Raw genomic sequence first — 22,552 nt, forward strand, 5'->3', positions numbered from 1 at the left:
GAAGTAGGAAATTATGTATTCCCACACGTATAGGGAATATATACCTACAGAGAGGAAAAAGCAGATAAATTTAGATTCTTAGAAGTTTTTCTAGTAACAAAAAAACAGTGTAAAGTAGTAATATTTTCTTTTAATATGACACTTAGATGTCATAGTTCTGAAGGGTTAAGTCTTATTTATCTGAATGGAACCACAGGACAGTTTTACAGAATGCTTTAGCACAAATACCTATGGTTTACTTTGACGTTACATTTTTTTGTTGGTTTCTTTACTTTAAATACTTGAACTGTTAGACCTTTTACTTTTTTGCTGAGAAAGATGTATTTGTACCAGATTAGAAAAGCTAAACTGTTTCTTTACATTGAATAATCAGCCTGTCATGACAAATCTATCTCCTTCTGCATGAGTAGGTGCCAGTCTGACTGGCTTCTTTTAGGCTCACACTGGGTTTTAAGCTAGATCCATGTGCATGACTGGCAGTGCATTTGTTGGGCCAGATCTAAGGAGCCAGAGAGCGTTCAGCTCCTTTTTGCCTACAAAAGAGCAGCCAGACAACCAGCAAGAGGCCTTGGATGTAACACAAGGTGATACTTACTTAGTCAGCCATTCTTCCTTTTTTCTTATAATTTTTTTAAACTAAGAAGTTATCAATTTCACAAAGAAAAGAGAAATTAAATTATCAAAGAGCCCTTTTTGGAGGCCCAAAGTATTTTCATTAGTCCTGCTAATGTAATTTGAAGTTTTCAAAAAACAAAATAATTGTTTTTATAATCCTAAAAATAATTATTTTTAGAGAAATATAGTTCCTACTAGAAACTCATATATATTAGTTTAATGAATGAAAGAAAATAGTTACTGACTTAGAATATAAAACATTATATCCCAGATTGCTTACAGATACTGAAAGGAAAGGCTCATTTAGCAACATTAGCTTGATCATACACTCTTATGTTTAGAATTCTTTATTTTTACAGCACTCGGGCAAAACAGATGCTACAATTAAAAATGACCATTTCTGCATCTGGAAACAAAGAGCTCTATTTTTTAAAACTCAAGTATGATATATTTAGTTTTGTGAAATGAATACTAATGAAATATATAAATTCTTAAAATGCATTTGTTTTTTCTAAACTAATTCTCATACTTTCTGCTCATATATTATAAATAGATCTCAAACTTAAAATTCACAGTCTGTTTAATATTTTGCCTATGTATTTTAAACAAATCCAAAATTTAGTAGTTACTACAAAAATAAATGTAATCCCCAGGGTTGATCAAAGATTTAATCTGACCAGATGGGGCAAACTTGAGAAAGATTTTGACTTTCCACTCTGTTTTGCAACAAGAAAGGCTGATTTTTTTCTTTCTTTCTTTCTTTGTTAGAGAAACAGAGATCAGGCCATCCCCAGAGAAATGAGCAGGTGTGACCATTTATAAGCATGTCTGCTTATATTACAAACCAGCATAAGAAAAGTTTGAAATGGGTTGAAAAGATCTGCTAAACAGTTTTAATGTTTTACTCTAAATCCTATTTATTCAGTCAAGAACTGATCAAGCTGGCAGGAAAATATCTAGTCTACCCAAACCTTTAAAGATCTTGTAATTTTATTTTTTATTTTTATCTTGGGTTGCAAGTGAATAGGTGCACTTTGGTAATCCTTGCCTCTGGACAAGCACAGATTTTTTTTGTCCTTTCTGAATGCCTAATAACAGAGCTTTGCTTCCTGTCTAATGATGAAAGGGTGGCAGTCAAGTTCTTTCTCTTATTTTACTATAAAACTGAGGAATTTCACAGACCTTTTTGAGAAGAGAATCCAATGAAATATTAGCAGTACTAAGTAAAACCCTTTAAAAATTTTAGATAAGTTAAAATGTATTTAGCCCAAGTAATAGAAGTTCATTTACTAAAACTATGAAAACACTGAAGAACACAAGTAAGCACAGGATATTGTGTTGTTAAGGGAGTTAAAGGACATGGAATATGGGTTTGTTGGTAGAAATACTCTGCTTTGTTCTGTTATAAATACAGACTTACAAAGACTAAAGATGCAAACTATGTTGAAATAACATATTTGTAAATTTTGTAAAAGCCTATTTCATGATAATGTGTGTAGACATGTTTCTTAAATAGAAAGCCTTCTCAATCTATAGTTTTCAACTGACTGAATAAAAATATCTAATGTTATAAAAGGCACCCTTGGGTGGGTAATGATCTCAGCAGCTACACTGACAGTTTCTCATGTTTTAATTCACCTTCACAAATCCATGGCATCATTTTTTGGCTAAAGTAATGTCAGTCAGTGACATTTGCGGCAAGTATCAAAAGGACCCCCCATGGCAGCCATTTTTATTTGATTCTTAAGATCCAAAGGCTGCTGAAAGAACAATTGAATAAAGTTGAGGATTGGAGAAGCTTGATTTTCTTGTTCTCTGTGAAATGAAACTCTAGTCTTTTTCTTCCTCTTCCCCTTAAAAGCAAAAGTCTGCTAGGGGGTTGTAACTGTGTCAAAGCCGCTGGGATGCCACTGCTGATCACTTTAATTACTACGACTAAGGAGGATAAAATTAAAAGTAGCACCATTGAAGCAGTGGAAGAAAGCTTGCCTAGATGTCGGTGGACTGTGAAATATAAAAATTGCATACCAATACGTTTTTATGGAAAGGAAACAAGGAATTGCATTACTTATTCTTGAAGAGTTTGTCCTTAAATTGTCAAGTTTTACTAGTGCGTCTATCTATGGCAGATTGTAGACCATTTTAGAACGATAAGGAAAATAGTATCTTGTAGACATGCTGTGAAAATATTTTTTCAGTTTATGTCCAAAGTGGTTAGTTATGATCCATCTTCTATATTTGAATATTTAAATCCGTTGTGTTGAAATACAAGCTTTTTGTACCATAACAGGACTTTCGCCTTATTCTGAAGATGTTAGGTAAGAGGAAAGTGGAGCTTAAATGTACCACATTCAGCACTTTTCTGAAGACTTATAATTTAAGGTCAAGAACATAAGTTTTAATTGAATATAAATAAGTTAATTCCTCTTTACCTCTCTGTTTTCAGTAGCACAAAGGGGCATTTAACCTTATTTGTATACTTACCCAAAAGTAAGTAAAAAACTGTTGTTGTTGTTTTTTAATCACAGCAGTAGGGCTTGAGACAAATTTTCTGAACACCAATAATGTAATAGATAGGACCACCCCTTTGAAATCAGACAGACACTGATTTTAATTCTTACTGTGCCATTTACAAGATGTATGACCTTGGGCAGTATATTTAAGTGCAATTCCATTTCTGTGAAACCAGAGTGACATTAGTTACCTCAGAGTGGTGAATGGTAAACGAGACAACACCTGTGAACACACTGCACAGGCACACAGCCAGTATTTACTCAAAAATATAGCTTCTCTCTAAAGATTGCATCCATCTTACAAAAGCGCGAAGGTCCTGCATAAATCAGCCTAACTCTCTTAATAATACTGTACAGAAAAAGGTAAATGCCATCAGACCCATTGTTAAAAATAGGAAACCTGCTTCAATTTATTTAGGTTTATTTAGACTAGGCACATAAATGAAAGATAGATAGGTTTCCTATGTATTGAATTTTTCAAATGTAATTTTAAATGACAGCAGTCTTCTAAGTTACTTACATTGCATCCCATTGAAAAGATTCCTTTATTTTTTTCAGCAGATTTGGTAAACAGATGACTTATTTACAGCTATGAGTCACTGTCTTCCTTTGAATGTGGAAAGGTGAAAACAGATAACACATTTCTGTATTTGAATAGTTTTAGGCAAACCATCATTGTCAGAAATACTCAAATCTACAAACATACAAAAATAACAAAATAATCATCATCCTTACTCACTGGTCATTTTATTACTTTGACGTAAACAATATGTTTCTTTTAAGTAAAAGATACAAAGATTTTGTACTATCGATTCTTTAAATAATAATGTAAAAACTGCCTTTTAATGAAGCTTTTATATAGAAATTAAGATGAAATAGTTTTATATATAAGGAATCTGGAAATTAGTAATACTATCAGTTAAATTGGTTGAATAATCAATTGCTGTAATTACAAGCTTTTCCTTATGACCTTAACAATTAACTTCTATTTTCTCAGTTGGTTCTTTGTCTTAAGAGAACTTAATGGGTAAGAAAACAAACAGCGCAGATATGCCATCCCACTGGAGAGCTCTAGGCCCAAGCAAAATTGTCTCTGTGGTGTTAGGACATTAGTAGAAAAGTAAATCAAGGCAATCTGATAGGGAACTAGAATTCTGTCAATCAGGCTCAAGATTTTGTGCTGTGTCCATAAACTTTGTTTACTGTAGGGTTTTATGAGTTGTAACCTGCCCTTGCAGTGTGTTAATGAGACTAAATCTTGCTACTTGAGAATTGAATTACAGCACACCTCTGGGCTAATGGTTATAAACAGAAAGTCCCATTAGGGCTGCATTCTGATTTGTTCATTTGCATTTTTTTCTATTGTATGGAGAACAATGACAGGTAAATAGGTACAAACAAACAATTTACATGGAAATTGATAAAGTGTCCCTAATTAGTATTTAGAGTTGGTTTTATTAATGATTGTCTGCTTTAAACTGCACTCTTGGTAAGATCTCAGAAACATTTGCAGATGGGAGAATTATTGGGGGAGGAGGAGAAAATGGTAGCTGGTAAGAAAAAGCTAGGTTCTCATTTCATATCCAGAAAGGTAGAATCATTTATTTCATTTTTATGCAGTTAAGATGACCCAAGACCACTTCATCTTAGTCTGAATCACCAAATTCCAACTCTGCAAGAAGTTATTACTCATGCAGTGAAATTCACTTAAACCTAGTTGCCTGAGGCATATCAAATAATGGTTTTTATTAGTGCTCTTAACTTTTCTTAAATTTGAAAGATGAAAGTTTAGTAAAAAGCTCAATTTTCCTCAGTTGGTCATGTAATTTGGTACTTTTGGGGATCAAATAGTTTGGAGGTTAAGAGCAGGGCCCTGTAGTCAAACAGACTAGGGTTGGACTCTGAGCTCTAACATCAGTTCTAGCTGTGAGATCTTGGAACTCTAAAACTAAACATTCTCATTGGTACAAATTGGGTTGTAAAAATTAAATGAGATCATCATGCATATAAAGCACTCAGCACATAAAAGCTCAAGAAATATGAATCAGTTCAGTTCAGTCACTCAGTCGTGTCCGACTCTTTGTGACCCCATGAACCGCAGCACACCAGGCCTCCCTGTCCATCACCAACTCCCAGAGTCTACCCAAACCCATGTCCATTGAGTCCGTGATGCCATCCAACCATCTCATCCTCTGTTGTCCCCTTCTTCTCCTGCCCCCAATCCCTCCCAGCATCAGGGTCTTTTCCAATGAGTCAACTCTTTGCATGAGGTGGCCAAAGTACTGGAGTTTCAGCTTCAGCATCAGTCCTTCCAATGAACACCCAGGACTGATCTCCTTTAGGATGGACTGGTTGGATCTCCTTGCAGTCCAAGGGACTCTCAAGAGTCTTCTCCAACACCACAGTTCAAAAGCATCAATTCTTTGGCACTCAGCTTTCTTTATAGTCCAACTCTAACATCCATATATGACCACTGGAAAAACCATAGCCTTGACCAGACAGACCTTTGTTGGCAAAGTAATGTCTCTTCTTTTTAACATGCTGTCTAGGTTGGTCATAACTTTGCTTCCAAGGAGTAAGCGTCTTTTAATTTCATGGCTGCAGTCACCATCTGCAGTGATTTTGGAGCCCAGAAAAATAAAGTCAACCACTGTTTCCACTGTTTCCCCATCTATCTGCCATGAAGTGATGGGACTGGATGCCATGATCTTAGTTCTCTGAATGTTGAGCTTTAAGCCAACACCAAAAATCACCATTATCAAGCCTGCCTTTCCTTTTATTTTCTAAGTTTAGAAACACTAGTAATAAACTGAGGATTTTTGTGTATTATTATTGCATCTTCAGTTTCACTCTACCCAGTGTATACTACTCCTCTTGAATGTTAGCTCTCTAGTCTTTTGCCCCTACCACAACCATCCAACCCAGAAACCTGTCATCTCATCTCTTTCTTCCTTTCCCCCAGGACTTTTAAAAAACAACTTTTATTACAAAAGTAGTGTGGTTATATTATAGAAAGTTAGAAAATGAAGAGAAATTGAGAAAACAAAAATATCACATTTCCATACCATGATAGCTCCACCATGACAGCTTTGTAAATAACCTTCCAGGTGTGCATATATATTTTGCCAAAAAGACAAAATTAAGTCATTAATGTATAACCTATTCTTACAGTCATTGTATTTTCTCTCATTTAATACTATAATTATATTCAGATTTCTTTAATTGATTCAGCAGTGTCCTTTGTAGCGGGTTTATCCAACCGGTGTCTAACGCAGGACTATACACTGCATCTGGTCAGGTCCCTTTTATTGGTGGGGATGATGTTTGGTTAGTTGGTTTTTGTTCATGTATTTGTTTTTATAACTCTCTCTTATTAAAATGACCAGGTCAGTTAGCCTGAATATCCTACTTTGTAGGTTTGTTTGTTTGCTTCCTTGTTGTGTCATTTATCATGTTTCTCTATCCCCTGTGTTTATGATAAACTGGAGATTATATCTAAAGGCTTAGTAGATTCACTTTAGACATTTGGGCTAGAATATTACAGGTGGTGCTTGCTTCATGTGCTTCACATCAAAAAATATGTTATGTATGGTTGACTCAACATTAGAGATGCTAAGATTGACCATTAGAGTAGTGGTTTCTAATCCCTGATCTAGTTCTGATCTCTTCATTTAAAATTAGGTTTTCCTCTTACAACCAGGAAATAATCTATATGGTATTACTTAATTAACAACATGATCTAATTATTAATGTGTAAAATAATCCCAAACGTAATGGTCTAACATTATTTTTATTCTCACAAATTCTGTGGGTCAGGATTTCAGATAGGGTACAGTGTGTATGCTTTGTCTCTGTTCCACATTGTCTGGAATCTCAGTTGGGGAGACTTGAGCAGTTGGAAGTAACCCAAAGTGGCTAAACGCTGAGATTCTGAAGAAGCCTTTATTCACATGTCTGATAAGTGAGCTCAGAAGACTCAAGACTGAACTTGGCTGGGAATGTGAACTAGTGCACCTGCATATAGCTTGGGATTCTCACAACATGACAGCTGGGTTCCCAGAACATATAAAATGCAGGAATTTCAAGAGAACTGGGTGAAAGGGTATAGCCTTTTCTGACCCAGCCTTGGAAGTCACCTTCAACACATCTACTTTCTGTTGATTATATACAAGTCACTTATACTAGCCCATACTCAAGGGGAAGGGAATTAAATATGTCACCTCTTGATAAGAAAATAGCAAGGTCACACTGCAAAAAGTTTGTAGGATGAGAAATACTGTCATGGCCATCTTTGGAAAATATGTAATATAAATATCCAGTTTCCCATCAGACATTTTCTTAAAATCTTTAATAATAGCTCATAAGCCTTGCTAGAATCATTCTTTTATGAATGGCAAAGTTTTGTTTTCTTTAATTTTGCCTTTTTTAAAATTATAGCTGGCATCATTTTATAAAGTGGAGTTTTCTGTCATGTCATTAACTGGGCTATTTATTAGTTGCTCTAAACTTCATTTCCCACTGGAAAGACAGGCTAAGTGCTTGATTTTTTTCCTCCAATTACTAATTTGGGGGAATTCTCTTTTTAAAAATTATTTATTTATTTATTTGGCTATGCCATATTTCAGTTGCAGCATACTAGGTTTTCAGTCTTCCTTGCAACACTTGGGATCTTTAGTTGGAGCATGTGAACTCTTAGTTGCAGTATGTGGGATCCACTTCCCCAACCAGGATCAAACCCGGACCTCCTGCTTTGGGACCGTGGAGTCCCAGCTGCTCGACCGCTAGGAAGTCCCAGGGAGTTCTGTTAAAAGCACCTGCAGATGAGTTTATATATCCTTCTGAGAACTTTTTAATGTCATAATGAATTGATGAATTTTCACTGATTCATTGTGTGATTTCATTGATTATTCAATTCATTGCAGTAATTGTTTGCATACTTGTTTGATACTGAATTGTTTCACTTTGTCCACTGGGAGCTTCAAGCTTGTCTCTGGGTCCATTCCATACCCCTGTTAATCTACCCTCTTAATTTTGACAGCTCTCAGTTCTAGCCGTCTCAAAATTTGTGAACAATTGCCTAGGCTTGAACTCCATCAGTCTAGTGCCTGCCCCTCTCTCTAATGCTATTACCTACCAAGTTTGATTGCCCTTTTTAAACATTCAGACTCATTAACCTCTAATGTTTACTGCAGTCAGTTATTCCCTTTTTCATGAAAGCCTCTTCATCTTTGATTCTCAGGGTGTATCAGTGTTACAGTTCTCATCCTCTTCCTTCTCTGTCTCCTTTTCCTATTTTTACCTAAAAATAGATGTTCTCCATGATTTAGTTAGTAGGTCTTATTTTTCTTTGCAGTACTTCTTTAGGTGATTTCGTGTATTCCTGTCACTTCGGCCGTTAGCTCTGCAGTCATAATTTGACTTCAGTCCCTAGCATCGTTTTTACTTCCCAGCTACTTACATCTTGACTCACATGTCCAACCAACCCCTCAAATCTTGTCTATCTTACCCCAGACTTCCAGCCTTTCCCTCTTATAATTCATCTTGGTTTTTCCGTTTCTATTTTTGATGCCACAGTTCTAGTTACCCAAGTTTAAAACTTCTGAGTCAGCCTTTTTCTTCCCTCTACCTCTAATCAGTTACAGGTACAGGTACTAGTTGGTACAGGTACCAAGAATTGGTACAGGTACTAGTTCTAACTCTGATGTGTTTCTTACATTTGTCTCCTTCCATTCCCATTGCCACTATCCCAGTTCTGAATCTCATTATAGCTTCCTCCTCCTATTTATAAGAGCCTCCTAAGTACTCTCTTTCCAGTCCCTTTATGCCAACCTATTTTATACATTGTTGTTAAATGTACACCTCTGGTTGATCATTCCCCTTGGGGGGACAAAAGTTACACATAAAGCAAACTTCTTTCTTCTGAACTCTTTGTGCATTTTAATCGCATCTCCTTATTGTGGCTGTTTTATCTTTCCCTCTGTATTATAAGCTTTGTGAGTATAAATTATAAATTTTCATGCCTGAAATTTCTATAGCAAGTACCAAGCCCCACTGTGTGTACTAAGGACCAAAGATACAAAGATAAGTCAAATCTATCTATCTCCTGCCTTTGAGTGGCTCAGTTCTACTGAGAAGGAGGCATTTGTGCAGAGTTATAACTTGATATGTAGTGTTTTAAAAAGTAATCACATGCACTACACACACACACACACACACACACACACACCTGTAGCAACAGAAAAGAAGGAAAACTTCTCTTCACCAGCAAGGAGGACAGAAGAGTAGTCAGAGAAGTTTAGTGGATTTAAAATGAATCTTGAAGAATGAGTAGGAGTTAAATAGATGAGAGAAGAACTTTCCAGGAAGATGAAATGATAATATTCATTTCAAGTTCATGAATGCATGAAACCACATGATATAAACAACTTGTATAAATAGATGTGAGGTTTTATAGAGATTGGAAGAGGTTAAGAGAAGGTAACTACAGATATTTTGGGGCCAGATTATTTCAGGCTTTGTTTTTTCATAATATGCCTTATGTCATATACTTTGCAGTTTACAAAGCAATTTCACATTGATTATTTGCAATTCATAATAACCTATTTATAGGAGGCAAAACCTAATTTATTTAATTCTATGTCATTTTTAGTTATTTCTGTTATTTAGTTATTTCTCTGTCATTTAGTTATTTATTAAAACCCACACTAGGTTTTACTTTTTCTTTTCAGTGTGTGTCTAGGGGGAGAGTAGAAATGGGGATAGTAGTACATCAGTACCTAATTCTGATTTTAAAACTATCAACAATAACTGAGGAACTAATGTGCTATCCTGTTCCTGCTGTAGCCCCCTAAAAATACTGTTTTCTATATTTGATCAACATGATGTAGCAGCATTTTCTACTATCAAAAATTTCCTTTAGTCAGTGCTGTATGCCTTTACTAGAAATGTGCAAGTTAAATTTTAATCTTGAAAAAAAATGTATTAATTGAAATTCTGTTTTCAGTATTGTGACTTTTTTCCTAAAAGCCCAGTCATTTTATTAATAGTTGATCCTGCTACTTTCTCAGTAATTATATTGCCAAACATTCTTGAAAGGCTACTTTGAATTTTTAACAGACATTTTAATACAATAATTTGTAAATGTTTTTAAAAATCTGATTCTTGGATGTCTTTTAAAAATGGTGTGACATCCAACTGATATAGAGCATCCTATTTATAATGTGGGCCAAGCACCATGCTGTAAACCAGTTACTATCATGATGATCAGATTGAAAATGAAATTGCATTTCTGTCAATTACTGAGTTGGCAACTGTTCAATATATCTTAGCAGCAAGATGAAGAGCGACGTCGGCAGCTGAGAGAGAGAGCTCGTCAGCTAATAGCAGAAGCTCGATCTGGAGTGAAGATGTCAGAACTTCCCAGCTATGGTGAAATGGCTGCAGAAAAGTTGAAAGAAAGGTCAAAGGCATCTGGAGGTGAGTTTAAGAATCTTGTATCATATTCTACAGACAACCCAGAAATCCGCGATGGACCTTTTGGGACATTTTATTCTTACTTCAAAATGTTGTGCATCAAATACATAAAGTTTCTAACCTATTGGTGTGATGCTAAAAACTTAAAGAAAACATAGTAAATCAGAAGATAACGATGACCATTTTCAAAATCAACTCTGACTTAATTTTTAACAACTCAGGAAGTACTTTGATTATGATTAAGTATGATTAGTACTCAAGAAATACCAAGAATATGATTTAGGAGAAAACTCTGACAGGCCTTAGTTTGTGATTCCCCATGATGTCTCATTAATTGTATTAGAATGAGTAAAATGCAATCAAGTCCTCAGCATCTGGATCACAAGACTTGTTAGTGGAGAGCTTGGCATGAGAGATTTTTACTTTGAACCAGATCTTCGGAAAGTAACTTTAACAGTGTTTCCAGCACTATAATGTGACATGTAAGAATTTTTAATAAGGCCCATATGCATTTCTCTTAGTCGTCTTATTTGAAGAGGGTCATTTTCAGTATCTGCAGAAATTTTTCTAAGCTTGATGTTGAAACAAGGACTATATATACATATAATTAAAGGGAATTTTAATTTTACCTCTCAGTGCTCAATTTGGGCACTTTTAACTTGAAACTTTTTACATTTTTATTTTAGTAGTATATTCAAAAGGGCTTTTTTATTTCAAGGGTACGTGACCTATTTATCTACCAGAACATGCCAGGTACTTGTTCTGAGTTAATCTTAAATGCTAAGATCACTCTGGAGAGTAGGCAAGTGAGGACTCGAATAAAACCTTAGAGAACCGAAACAATGGAAACTATTTCTAGGTCAATAATAAGTTTCTTTGTAGTAAACTGAAACTTACTGCTGTTATTTCTAATTGATCCCTTATAGTAAAATCTTATTGTTGTAGAGTGTTCCAACAAATGCCTATAGCATGTTACCTTCCATCCCCATATATTTGAAAGCTGCTTTCCTGAATAGTTATGGATCTGTCCATCTGGTATTCTCAGAATGTTTGTTTCTTAGTTAAGTCTTTCATCTTACCTTTTCAACTCCTGTCATTCAGAATTTTTATTACAGTTTCTATACTCACTACTAAAGTTTTATAGTAATGGCAGTAACCACTCACAGCTACATTTATATAATGCTGTTACAATTTGCTTTCATTTATTATTAGTAACATTTCTTTGATATCATAGAAATTCCAGATATTCTAAGTAAACCTTAGATGTCTCTGCCTCCTTGTATCTCAGAATGATAAAAAAAAGCTTCATATTCTTGACCCTCCAGATAGACTGTCCTAAAGCTACTGATACTATCTCCATGTGACATTGTAAACCCATAGAAGAGTAAACATAAAATAGAGAGGCATCCACTGTCTGTTTTTTTTTCCTAACAGAGAGCGGATAACAATGCTAAATGAGTTGTGAACTCTGGGAAGACTAAGGATTAAAATTTTCTGATTAAGGGTATGGAGTGAGTCAGCTATATAATTGGTCTTATCTCTATAATCCAATTCCAGTTGAGGCTTAGCCAGAACTAGACTAGGTAGAGAGACTTAGTCAGTGTTATAACCCCCAAAATGGGTAGCTTCCCAGCCTGGTAACTAGGGAAAGTGAAGACCTGATTTTGGCATCATTCAACAATCAACAAAGTGAATAAAGAACAAGTGAGGCTTGGATCTCTGAAACTAACAAAGAAGTACAGACTATAAAAGGAAAAGCCAGATGAAATGAAGATGGGACAGGGTTTAGTAGATGACTTATGAGAACCTGTTGAAGAGTCAAGACTTGGTCTTCCCTAAGAAGACCAAGGTCATCAGGGCCCACTTCTCTCATAGACCGTACCATACCTTGGATGTTGGAAGTGGCCACATATCAGATGGGAGGCTCTTAATCAGAGCTAAAGTTGACTTTCACGTGGTACAGGCCTATTCCTTGACCTGGATATTGGCCTGTCTTCATAAAGGTGTATAGATCTGACTAGCTCTGCTCTGGCATCAAAGCCTAAGCTGAAGCTTTCAAGGCCAGCATGGAAGAGACCTTTAGGTCAAGGGAAAGGGTAAGATTCCTTCCTAGAGTTCAACCATTCATACATACACATTTATCTGTTTAGTGGTGCCAGCCATTGTGTTGGGCCAGGATTTGGCAAACTTCCTAGCAAGGGCCAGAGTCAATTTTTACAGGCTTTGCAGCCCATATGTTCTCTTTCTTAACTGCTTGACTCTGCCCTTGTAGATTTGAACAACATGTAAATTCGTGGGCATGCCTGTTATTTACCCTGAAAGGGCGGTGGGCTGGATTTTGCCCCATGCTATAGTTTGCTGGCATTAACATAGTAAATTAGAAATTCACGTGATTTCACAGGAGTCTAATTCCTAAATGAAAATGACCCTATGGGGTTGATAAGTCAGGAAAAACAATTAACAAATTAGTATCCACTCTTCCACTGTCTAATGGGAATTACCAAATCTGAATAAGGAATGGTGCAGAATGAGAGAGGATTGTGTAGGGACCAGCCTAGATGATGGACTAGAGAGGGAAATTTTTTGGAAGCGGTGGTCCAGAGTAACAAAGAAGAGGCAGTAGTCAAGAGCTGAAATAATAAGGTGAAAGCGCAACCTAGGGGATGTGTTGAACTTGATACTCAGACTCATTGCCTGAACCTACTTGAAATGCTTGCTTTTTTCCATTCTCAGCAGCCAGCCTCAATGAGGAAAAGAAACTTGCTAAGTTTGAAGTGAGGTGTCATGAGCCTCAGGTGTTCACAGAAAATATTTGCAAGTTATTTTAGGTCTCTAAAGTCAGGTATCCAAGCATCCCACTTGCATCCTATTTCAACCATAAATAGCCTAATTCTTATGAAATAACAGAACCCGTCCAAGGAGTTACAGCTTAGCTTTTACTTTTTCTCCTCTTAAAATAATTTGAAGGCTTAGAAGAGAGTCAGGTGATATTGCAGTATTCTACATGTGTTTTTTCAATTTTTGCTTCATTTTTTAGTTGTAGACCTGTAACAGCCTTTTAAACTCCTCATTTTAGGTAACAAACTTATGGGTTCATATATTATATTGATCTTACTTGACAAAGTACAGTTGTTTAGGGCCAAAGTGTGATCTTTTCATTTTTAGTTATATGGTATTGTGGTCAGAGAATATGGCCTGAATTTCTGCTTTGAGAATTAAAAAGTTTTTATTTTGTCCAAACAAATTTTGCATTTTTATTAGTGGTCCAAGGGCACTTGCAAGGAAGGTGTTAGCCTAGTTTGAAGATTATATTATATCTGTTATATATTACATGGTATATATTATATAGATTTTATATATTTATATATACTTAAATCTGTGTATATTTTGTGTCATATCTATGATACCTATCATATCATATATATGATATTTTATATCATATCTATTTATTTTTATTCTGTATTTTATTGGTTTGGTTTGAGTTAGGTTAGAGTCATTTAACTTTTTTTTTAAAGGGATCATTTAACTATTAAGCAGACGTTTTTGCCCCTCTTTGATTTAGATGGAATAGTATACTTTTTTTTTGGATTTCAAATGGATAAATGAAAATTAAAAAATTTTATCCATGAGACTGTGTGCCTGCATTATCCTTATTTCAGTTATGGTAAATAGATTTGTCTAAATTTGTTCAACCAAAATAAAATCTTACAGGCCTTCAGTAATTTTTATTTTCAGCTTTCATTAATAATATATTTGTATTGTTCTCTGTCGTTTGTTTGATTTTTATAGGATAACTTTACAAGTTATAAATTTTACAGGGACCTTCAGTGAGAATTTTTAAATCATGATACAAATGAGATATCTTATTATGAAAATTTTTTTTCTGAAAATAAACAGTTTCATGTAAACGTAGGTGTCCTCTAAGCTACCATTTTGTGTGAATATGTTTTTAACAGTAGCCTCAACTTCTTTTGTTTTTTAAGTGCAGATATTCTTTTTTTTTCCTTACTGTTACCTTATATTCACACATTTCATTCAATTTATTTATAAATAATAAGTCTTATAAGACTGTCCTTATTTCTGTGCTGTTAATCATACCATTGGGATCCCCATTTTGCTTATAGTGCTATACAGTGTCAGTTGGAATGCATTGTCTCATTCCAGTGTGTGTATAAATCTCTTTCTACCTTTCCCTACATACAGGCCATACTTGCAAACTACCTTCCATTGTGTATTGTATCTCTAGTTTACTTTGTGCCATGCTTATCTAGTGGGTTTTAAATGGTTAGCCTTAAAGATATATGTAATCTTATAGATATCATATATTTAATATGTAATATTTTAAGCACACACAGACACACATGTAATTTAGTTCTGCTAAAATTCATTTAGAGTATTTCGATAAGTATTAAGAAATGTGTAACAATAACTGTTGAAAAAAATTCAAGTGTTTATTGTAAAATGAAGTCAGTGAATGGAAAGAAAGTAGAAATCTATTCTTAAGAAAACCTGAGCATTAGAGGAGATCAAGTTTTACTCTTCCCCTTCCCAAATAGTAATCCTTTTATCTGAGGTTAACAATGCATTTATAAACTTTGAGTTAGCCTATTCAGCATTACTGGTGAGGGGTAGTATGGGTAGAGATTTCATTTAGCCAGGAAATAAAGTGAATGGCACCTGTTTAACATCACACATTATCCTGGCACTGTGTAAAGCAGTAATGACTATCCCACTGCCTAACCCCAGGACCTGAAGTACCCAGATCCAACCATTGTTACAGACTTAGCTTCTTTTCATAACAATGCCATCCTTCTAGTCACTCTGTCTGGAGAGTCAGTGTTGACATCTGTCTCACTCTTCGTCTCATCAGTATCCCTCCCAACTACCCAGTATCCAGTTGGTTTTCAAGTCATACCCACTCCTAATTATTTTATGGTAGGTTAAGCTCTCTATACTGCTTGCCTGGAGGTTATAACCGTCTCCAACATGGATTTCCTGCCTCCACCCTTTCTGTTCTAGAGTGCATCGTCTTACTCAGCAATCTCGAACCAAGGGTGATGTCACATGGCTAGTATACTCCTGTGTGCAATCCCTGAACCACTTTTTCTTTCACATATGAAGGCATATCAGAACTTAAGCAAGAGCAATATTTTAGGAAAATATTGGAGATACTTTAATTCATAAAAACATAAGCTTCAGTGCTTCTGTAGTAATTATACATATTTCACAACTGATTGCCATAAAACACTGTGGTAGAAAACTGCTTATATAGACTCTTCTCAACTTAAACAACACGTTGCCAATCATCTTTGACCAGCAAACCAGTGTCCGTCTGTTCCTACAAAGTAAAATCTTTTTACCTTTTAAGTCTTACTTCCCATTATTTCACTTTAAGTGTGCTTGAGCCAAATAGGACTTTACACCATTCTTTGAACATAATCTACACTTTCCTGCTGTCATGCCTGTAAAACTCTTCCCTCAATTGTACTTTTTGAAATTCTGTACATTTCTGAAGACTTAGTTTAAAGGTTAGTGCTTCCAAAAAATAGTTCCTTGTGCTACTGGCAAAAGAATAATCTTTTCATCCTTTGAATTGGCTACGTATCTTATTTTTACTTCATAACACTTAACTGTCCTACATGGTATTATAGTCATTTGTATGTATAACTTTTGGTCCCTGGATTGGGACGATCCCTGGAGAAGGGATAGACTACCCACTCCAGTATTCTTGGGCTTTCCTGATGGCTCAGATGGTAAAGACTCTGCCCACAATACAGGAGACCTGTGTTCAGTCCCTGAGTTGGGAAGATCCCCTGGAGGAGGGAATGGCTACCCAGTCCGGTATTCTTGCCTGGATAATTCGAGGGACAGAGGAACCTAGCAGGCTACAACGGGGTTGCAAAGAGTTGGACATGACTGAGTGACTTTCACTTATATATAACTTTATGGTGGAATAAATGTCTTAATAAAACTTGATATCTTATAAAACTTGATATTTCTTCAACATCTAGCAGTGTTTTGTAAATTGCAGTTTCAGTATACAATAGAAGTTTCTTGGATAAGTAAAGGAATGAATGCTGAATTTTGTGCTTTCACTCTAATTATGGACAGTAGAAATCAATAGAGGCTGGTTGCAGGAACAAAACACCACACTCTAAAATCTATTGGTAGTAAATTCTTTGACAGGAGGAAGTGTTCTGAACACTTCCTTGGTACTCAGGAAATATTTGTTCATTCATTTACCTTTACTGCAGAATTATTTAGAGAAGAATTTTTGAGAACAATGAAGATGATGGTGCTGACTTTTATGAAAGTAGTCAAATAGTTGTACTAAGCACAGTCGATTAGAAAAGCTCTCTCAACTAATTGTACTTAAATAATATAGCCAAGTATAATACCTTAATGATTTGAAAGCATTTGGCAATATTTTCCCTTGGGGGCATTTCTTATTCTTTTTCTCTCTGTTGTATTCTTCTAAATGGCTTCCATTAGGAACTCTTCAATAAATGTAAACTATTATTATTAATATTAATGCTCACAGTAAATATTTACTTGGGAAGCCCAAAATCAAACACACACTGTACAGGGAAAAGGACAAATATTGAGGGTTTAAGCCAAAGTTATAGAATTTAGAATTTCTCAATTGCAATAACCTTTGGAACATCTCATTATTAATAAAAGTTGCCCTATGAAAAATAAACTGTAGAATAGTAGGGATATTCTTCAACTCCCAGGGCTAGACAGATATTTCTCCAAAAGGTACATTGTCTGTCAACAGCAGACTTTAAATCTTAGCTTCTAATATACAAATCTACTGCCATGCCTTTTTAAATAGGTAATATTGAAAATTACTTAACCAGCTTATCATTAGGATTTAAAAAGGAAAAATATGTAATATAAGTCTTTTAAAAAGATATCATTGACTAATTATGACCTAGTACATTTTGCTAAATATATAAAAAAAATAGTATAAGGCTACCTCATTCCCATGTACTTAATTTTGAATAATAACAGTGTTTTCCCAGCTTTAAGTCTTCCATGATGTACTGACTTAATTGTTTCTGAACTTTGTTTTGCATAAAGGTACTGTCCTTTCTCATCTCAATGTTTGTTCTTAATTTGTCTATAATGCTTTTGATCATATTTCATTAATAGTACAAAAGCATTTAAATCTTCATGCAGACAATTTAAAAATAGCTACAAGTTTATAAAGAATGATTTGTTTCTTTATATATTTATATCTAATAAATAAAATGTGAAATTTAAGAAATATTATTTGGTAACATTTTTATTTGATGACTTTTTTATCGAACCAACTTTATTTTTATTTACTGTCGTTAGAAATTAGCAGGAGATTACATTTTAAAATATAGGGATTCAATGAGCTCAATAATTCAGAGACAGCATGTGACAAATTGTCAAAATCTTTGCATCTGCTTTGATGTGACAATTCATCTTTGACATAGAAATGTAAAATATAGATGTTAATCCAATAATGAAAAATTGACTTAAAACTGATTTCTTAACTTGCTTGTCTGTGTCAGACCTGAATTTGAACTGTTATTAAAATACTGATTTTTCTTTCCTATATAAAATAGAAATAATATACTAATAATATGCTAACATTCTTGCTACATGTTCCTACAGATGAAAATGATAATGTTGAGATAAATACTAACGAGGAGATTCCTGAAGGCTTTGTTTTAGGAGGTGGAGATGAACTTACTAACTTAGAAAGTGACCTTGATACTCCCGGTAATTTCAAATTATAAATACTTTGTGTCCTACTGCATGGCAAACTCTTCTGTTACATTTTTATTATTATCTCACCAATAATGATAGTAAATTCTTTTGGTAGTTTTATTACATCTTATGCCCTCACAAATCATTTAGCTAACTCCACCTTCCATCAATTTTATGTTATTATTTTGTTTTAGGCTTAATGTTAAAATTAGCAATAATATTGAAATGGCAAATTTTAGCTTTTCTCTTATTACTAAGATTCACTTTGGTATTTTATGGGACAATTTGTAGACATTCTGTGATTGGTTCCCTTCTCAGCCTAAATATTTTGTTGTGATGTTCTAAGATACAGATGAAGCATATGAAATGCTTCAAATTGTAATCTAAACCATGGATCAGATTTCCTGATTTGGTTTGAAATTGGTAGTCTTAGTAGAAATATTATTTTGTAAATTTTGTGCTTACCTTAAGTATTTAAATATTACTACTAATAAATTATTTTATATGTGTTTAATGATTACAGTAAAACTCTTTGAAAACTGCTTGTATAGATTACAATTAAATTAATCTCCTATTGTATATCAATAGATATCATACCAGTAATCACATTTGCAGTCGAACTTCTGAGTTCTTGCATAAAAGATAAAGATAGTTGCTTGTGGTTTAATAGATGAGTGTTCCATATGCATTACCTTTATAAGTCAGCAGCAGGTAGCTTTGTATACATGAGGGGTTCCATAAATGCTTATTAAATTGGATTCTTATAGCAGTAAAATGTCTTTGGCAATTACAGGTAAGAAAATGAAATCCCTAATGTTTGTCTTTTCCTGTGGAAAGCTGTAGGAAGGGAGAGATTCTCCCCAGCCATGGCCTGTCCCTGCAGTGCTAACCTGCTCTGCTTCTTCCCTGTTTGAAATCATGCTATTATTTCTGCAAAAAACAAGTCAACCAAAGTCTTCCTAACTATGGAGAGCAGCGCCCCCCTCCCCCCAAAAAATCTGTGTCTCTTGTCAGTAGTTCCTTCATGGCTTAGTATTAAATAATACTTTACTAGATACAGGGCAATATGTTTATAATTGTTCAAATCCAGGAGAATGCTGATATTTAAGGAAATTTTTAAAAATTTTAACCCAAAATTAGGACTGCCTTTTTCTTTCAGTTTAAAATACCTACTCACCCTCTCACTACAGCCACCATCAAAGTCTTTCAGAAATCAGTATCATCTCTTTACCGTTGAGGGCACACTATAAGTTCAGAATTAAAGCCTTAACATTCGATTCATGGAAGTATAAAATCAGTGACAATCAGTGGTACATATTTCCTGATTTAATAGTAGATTATGAAGACAGGAGAAATTAACCCTTTTTGAGTAAGGTAAAGAGAACTTCTTAGCTTTCGTTATGGCAACTTTGTGAGATATTTTAGTGTATTTAAAGGATGACTAATATTAAGGCCTAACAGGCTTGACTCTTATCCTTTTTAAAAACACTCTTCCTACTTTTTTGTATACCAAAAAAGAAAACACTTCTCAGTCTTCCTGTTTTTTGGAGTTAACTAATACATTGTTTACAGTTCTCAAGCATGCCAAGTGTTGGCATGTACATAGGACAGATTTCCAATTCAGACTATGGTTTATTTCATGGCAATAAGAAATAGGAATGAAAAAAAAAGAAATAGGAATGCAAACTGGAATCTGAAGACACGGAGCATACATTATGATTTTTATCCTTGCTTTATTTTTCCCAAAATTCTTTTTTTATATGTACATAAAAGTCATAATGTTTTAATAATAAATTGTTTAATCTTTATCTTGATTTGACCATAGTTCATCAGATATTGTTTTAAAAAGAAGCCTGGCAATATAAACTGGCCAATTTGCATGAAAGTAATGATAATAGCATTTTATTAAGAGTCTTATAATTAGAAAACTTATTAATCTTTCTGAAAAATATCATTCACCAAATTGTCAGCATGTCTTTTATAATCATTTTATTAAAGAGCTGCTTTGAGTGAATTCTTTAAATGGAATTATTTCCATTTGCTTCTGAACTATTTTATTAAAGACTAATTTACTTGCTAAAAATAATCTTAAATTATTTATTTTTAAAGTTAGAGCCATTTTTTATTTTAAATTTCTATCCATATTTCATACATTGCAAAATATGGTAATCTTTATTTATGCCCTCTAATTAGAAGTTATTTGTGAACATATACCCTATTTCAGTGCTAGGTATATATGTACACACATAAACACTGGATTCTAACAGTATATACATGACTGTCTAAGATCATGTTAAGAGCGTAATGTGGCATTTTATGTCTAAATTTAATATACTAGAAGAAGTGAAATTAAAAAATAATATAATTTAGAATCAAATGCATTACCTCTTTTAAATACCCACTTTGTAATACCTTCTTTTATTATGTACATTCTATAAAGTTGCTAATATAAATATATGCATTAAATATGGGCTGAGATTTTAAGGTAAGCATAGCTGCTATTAACCATAGAATAACTAAATGGTCTTTAGGCATGTTGACTATATTCTTTATGGGGACTGATTTTGGGGAAAAGCACATACATATGCGAAGAGACTAGATTTTATTTATTCCCACCACAAAAAAGAAATGATAATTTTGTGACTTGGTAGAAGTGTTGACTAATGCTGTGATGGTAATCATATTGCAATATATGAATGATCAAATCAACACATTGTACACCTTAAACTTACACAATGTTATATATCAATTATATCTCAATTTTTGAAAAAGGGATATAGTCAATATCCTAAAGACTACTTAGTTATACTATAGTTACAGTATAATGATCATAGTTATATAGTATGTAATATTGTTTATAGTAGATATATAGATGCAGAGTTCTGCATATATCTGGTCTTATATGTTATTTCACAACTCTAATGTCCTCTCTCTTTTTAAAATATAGTAATATTTTTATGATGTCCTTTGAATTGATAGCTACACATCTAAATGTAGTTCACACAGTTATTCATAATATTTATATATTTAACAGAACAAGACACTAAGTTGGCAGACTTGAAGCTGAAGAAACTCCTGGACACTCAGCCACAGGTGGCAAATTCACTTTCCATCACTGCTCAGAAAGCTGTTAATGAAAGTTCAGAGCAAGACATTAAGGTAAATCTTACTTAAGATATTTGACTTGGTATCTGTGTCTTCGAATTTCCACTGGTACTTTATAATCCTAAAGTCAGTTTCTTACCAAATTCTTCACATTAAGATTAAGGTATAAGAATTTTTGTTAAATAGCTGATGAATTGAATGTCAGTATGATAATCAGTGTGCATCTACTGTTTTTCAGAGAAACTACTACTTTAAGTTGATATGTAAGTAAAAGTAAAAGCTATTCTTGACTTCTATATGTGTCTGTATTTTGCTAATGAGAATGTTGTTGAGAGAATTCTAGCCTGTTCTGCCATCTGCAGCCTCTGACCTGTTAAGATGAGTTAATATCTGAAGATGGCGTGTGGTTGAGTATAAATCTTGAAGATATGCATATGCTTTGTGCCAGTATAAATCTTACCTTGTGTAAGGTTTTAGCCAGAATGACACATTGTAAGATGATGATAATGATGATGATTTGTAGTATTTATATTATCCCCTCTCAAGCTGTCCCCCCTTTTCCTTGCCACTGTATCATTAATATTTCTCTAGCTTTAGGGCACTTCTAGTCTTGTATAACTTTTCACCCACCTGCGGACTGTGGGGACTGCCCTGCTGACTGAAAGGATTTCCTTTCCCTGACACAGATGCTTTGAAGTCCCAAAACAATGACTTTCATTGCTTTTCCCTTATACTGTCGGTTTCTATAAATTGGTGATGAAAGTGTGTGGCAGCACCAGAGGACTTTTGGTCTCTATCTTTGAACAAAAGGAAGCCTGGATCAGGTCTGATTTTTTGCGTTCAATTTAGCTTTCTGCACTGGATTTAATGCAGAATGAAGCTGGCCTAAGAATAATACAATGGATTGAAAAGGCTAACTGAATTAGTGGGTTTAGAGGAATACATTTGTAAAGTGGCAGAAGTCCCTAGTCATAAAAAGGTTTCTTAAGATGGGATTTGCTAGCTAATCACACTGATATTTTAGCATGTTGCCAGGCCTCTGAAAATTTAGCTGTGTTTGTTTATTTTGGTAAAGACTTGAGTTTTACACTATTGGGCAGTTA

The 22,552-nt window shown here is 34.3% G+C and overlaps 1 protein-coding gene across 7 annotated transcripts in view; it reads left to right on the forward strand.

Moving 5' to 3' along the window:
• Window positions 1–22,552, forward strand: part of EHBP1 (EH domain binding protein 1) — a 373,028-nt gene that overhangs the window by 303,538 nt on the left and 46,938 nt on the right. For 3 of the 7 annotated variants that reach the window (XM_070480108.1, XM_070480100.1, XM_070480121.1), the window contains 3 exons: window positions 10,457–10,604; window positions 18,249–18,356; window positions 21,379–21,503. In XM_070480108.1, the coding sequence (XP_070336209.1) occupies window positions 10,457–10,604; window positions 18,249–18,356; window positions 21,379–21,503 (381 nt within the window). The remainder of the gene's footprint in view (window positions 1–10,456; window positions 10,605–18,248; window positions 18,357–21,378; window positions 21,504–22,552) is intronic. The other 4 variants (XM_070480131.1, XM_070480136.1, XM_070480112.1 and 1 more) reach the window with 3 other exon arrangements.

This window comes from Odocoileus virginianus, chromosome 2, assembly GCF_023699985.2.
Source record: "Odocoileus virginianus isolate 20LAN1187 ecotype Illinois chromosome 2, Ovbor_1.2, whole genome shotgun sequence".
Lineage (NCBI taxonomy): Eukaryota > Metazoa > Chordata > Mammalia > Artiodactyla > Cervidae > Odocoileus > Odocoileus virginianus.